This window comes from Brassica oleracea, chromosome C5, assembly GCF_000695525.1.
Source record: "Brassica oleracea var. oleracea cultivar TO1000 chromosome C5, BOL, whole genome shotgun sequence".
Taxonomy (NCBI): domain Eukaryota; kingdom Viridiplantae; phylum Streptophyta; class Magnoliopsida; order Brassicales; family Brassicaceae; genus Brassica; species Brassica oleracea.
Window position 1 is genome coordinate 23,412,993 of NC_027752.1, and position 3,041 is coordinate 23,416,033.

The 3,041-nt window shown below is 35.5% G+C and overlaps 1 protein-coding gene across 2 annotated transcripts; it reads left to right on the forward strand.

Annotated features, from left to right (window-relative positions):
* Positions 1-601: 601 nt before the first annotated feature.
* LOC106343579 (putative purine permease 20) lies at positions 602-2,617 on the forward strand. Of its 2 annotated transcripts, none has more exons than XM_013782830.1 (2): positions 602-804; positions 901-2,617. In XM_013782830.1, the coding sequence occupies exons 1-2, from the start codon at positions 642-644 to the stop codon at positions 2,034-2,036; spliced, it is 1,299 nt and encodes a 432-aa protein (XP_013638284.1). In that variant the 5' UTR covers positions 602-641; the 3' UTR covers positions 2,037-2,617. The 2 variants fall into 2 exon arrangements, with proteins under 2 accessions (XP_013638284.1, XP_013638285.1); XM_013782831.1 differs by having other exon boundaries at positions 904-2,617.
* Positions 2,618-3,041: the final 424 nt, after the last annotated feature.

Consider the following 3,041-nt stretch of genomic DNA (forward strand, 5'->3'; position numbering starts at 1 on the left):
CATTTAATGTTTCTTTACTTAAAAAAAATTAACTATGTAAAAATAATTTTAAAATATAAATAATACAGTATATTTATGTCTATTTACAAATTTGAAATAATTAATAATAATAATTGAGCTATACTATTAAATGAAACATAGTAAAAATATACATATTAAATATTTGATGTGAGGAATAATATTATTTAGTGAAATGGTATAATTTTTAAAGTTTTATTATACATAAAATTACACCAAATTTGGTATTTGGGTGTTTTATTAGAGTTGACCTTAACGACAGCTAGAAAGGCTCAGGGCCCCATGATTTCAGGATATTGTATTGTATTTTATTATTTAGTTTGTTTCTCTTCCCACGATATATTTCAATGAGTGGAAAATAGTTTGTTTGAATTGGTTCAAAAGCGTGTTACAAAAAAAAGGAAAGAAGAATTGGTTCGAAGCAACTACGAAGGACACGAACATGTCTTTTGAAGAAAATAATATAATGTAGATAATGTGTGCCGCGTTGAATTGCTCGCCCACTTGGCTACTCGCTCATCATTATATTGCGTGGCATATTTGACCATGTATATATTATTATTTTGCTTAGACTGTAAATCGAAAATAGAAATCATAAGAATACATATATGTAATGCAAAGTCATGGTATTATCATTTATACTCACTTTGGTTGTTGCAAACTTCCTAAGTATGCAGTTTGGAGAAAGTTATATATATTTGGCATTTCATCAAAAACTTGTAGTCCATTCTCCACCGGAAAACGTTATGGGTTTCGACACGGAATCCTCGGACCGAATTACACAAGGTATGTGCATTCATGATTAATGTCACAGGACACAACGATGATGTTCTAAGTCATTTAAACTAGCAATATAAATTTTCGTTGTTTTGCTTGGTTAAGAAGGAGAAGAAGCTAATGTCGGAGTTGAGAATCAACCAAGAGAAGCACCAAATTCAACATCTCTTGATCAGCTACAAACTATCAAGACACGAAACTGGTGGATTTGGATCTTTGTCTCTTCGGGTTTGGTCGTAACAGGACGGGTTTTCTCCACCCTTCTTCTAAACTTCTACTTTGTTCAAACAGGACGAGATGTTTGTGACGACCCAAAACAATTTAAAGGCACATGGCTTCAGTCCATGGTCCAAAACGCTGCGTTTCCATTTACAGCCTTATTTGCCTTTTTATGGTGTTCTTTATCTTCTAACCATAGAAAAACTACCACTTCTTCTGCTTCTTCTTCTGGCAAACTCTTTCTTCTTTACATATCTCTCGGGGTCCTCTTTGCTGCTTATAGCCAACTTTATGCAATTGGAAGAACACACTGTATCTTCTTCTTTTGGATCTTTACAACACAATTGATCTTGACTTCCATGTTTACAGCAATCATCAACAAACACAAGTTCAACCGTTGGATCATATTATCAGTTATACTTTCTGGAGTTGCCACAGGCGTCACATCTTCAGATGATGCCTATAATCCCTGCGAAGGTGAGGGCTACAAAATGAGTTACGGTGCGTGGTGTGGCTTCTTTGGCACGGTAGCCTTCTCTTTATCTCTATGCATCATGCAATTAGGGTTCGAAAAAGTCATACCGAAGACAGAGAGTAAAGTTTCCTCGGTGATGTTGATGCAAACATATGCTTCAATGATTGCAACGTTGATATGTTTGGTTGGACTATTCGTTAGCGGTGAATTCAGAGACATCAAAGAAGATTTCGAGACATTTAAGAAAGGGAAACCACTTTACGTTTTGACTCTAACTGGATTATCACTTGCCTGGCAAGTAATGTCTATAGGGCTTGTGGGTCTTGTGTGTTTGGTTTCTACTCTTTTTTCTAATGTTGTCAGCTTCTGTGCAACCCCATTAGCAAACATTCTCGTTGTGGTGGCATTTCGGTTTATAGATGATGACATTGAATGGTTTAAGGGAGGAGCTTTGTTAGCTGGGATACTTGGTTTTGCATCTTACGCCTATTCCTTGTACAAGACTGTTAAGAAAAGGGCAAGCCAAAGTGAAACACTGAGAGTATGATCTATGTATGTTGTATATGTATTGTGTTCTGCTCTTTAGTTGTCTAAATAGGATTTTTTTTTTTCATTTGTCAGTGTTTAGCTATATTGGATTGAAAATGTTGAGCTTATACTATTTGGAAATGTTATTAAGAGTAAAATAAAATTAGTTTAAATTCACAAATCTTTTCGTGCCAAAAGTTTCTACCAATAATCCCGGCAAGAACAAGTAACAACTCTAAAATGATGAAACCTCTTGTTATCTCTTACAATGAGATCTATTTTTAACATTTAATTAGATTGGGTAATTTTTCAAAACCTTTTGAATCAAGTAGTACAATGATTCAAAAGGTTCTCACAATACAAAAATATTTTCGCACTTAGGCGCACAGCGTGCTAAGAAAGATAAAAAAATTTCAGGATAGCAAACATTTTCTAGTATTTCTATCTTCAATGCTAGATAATATCTTCATGAAGTTGTGGCAATCTCCACATATCCTCAAATTCTTCATCACTCTTAACGTCGTCTCAGGACTCATGTTTAGAAGCCCAAAAGCAATAGCTAACCGTTTGATGTGATGCATCAATGCTTTCTCTTTAGCTTCTTCACTACAAGAAAACAGCGGTATTCTGACGGACATTCCGACGGAAAATGAAATCCTCGGAATATCCCGAGGAAATTCCGAAGAAACACAAAATTTGGTTTCCTCGGAATTTCCTCAGAATATACTGAGGGAATTCCGAGGAAATACTAATCCGTCGGAATATTCTTATGGAATACCGAGGAAAAACGTTTTCCTCGGAAAAAACCGATGAATTCTGAGGATATATTTTAGCCGTTGGGGGATTTTTAAAATTCCGAGGAAATTCCGACGAACTAGCCGTTGGCATCGGAATTCCGTCGGAATTTCCTCGGGCTGTCGATAGGATTTCAACTATAAATACAAGCACCCCTCTTCCTCTTCATTCACTCCATATCTTCATCCTCTCTCTTACTCTCTTTACACACGAATTTGATTCATAAAAA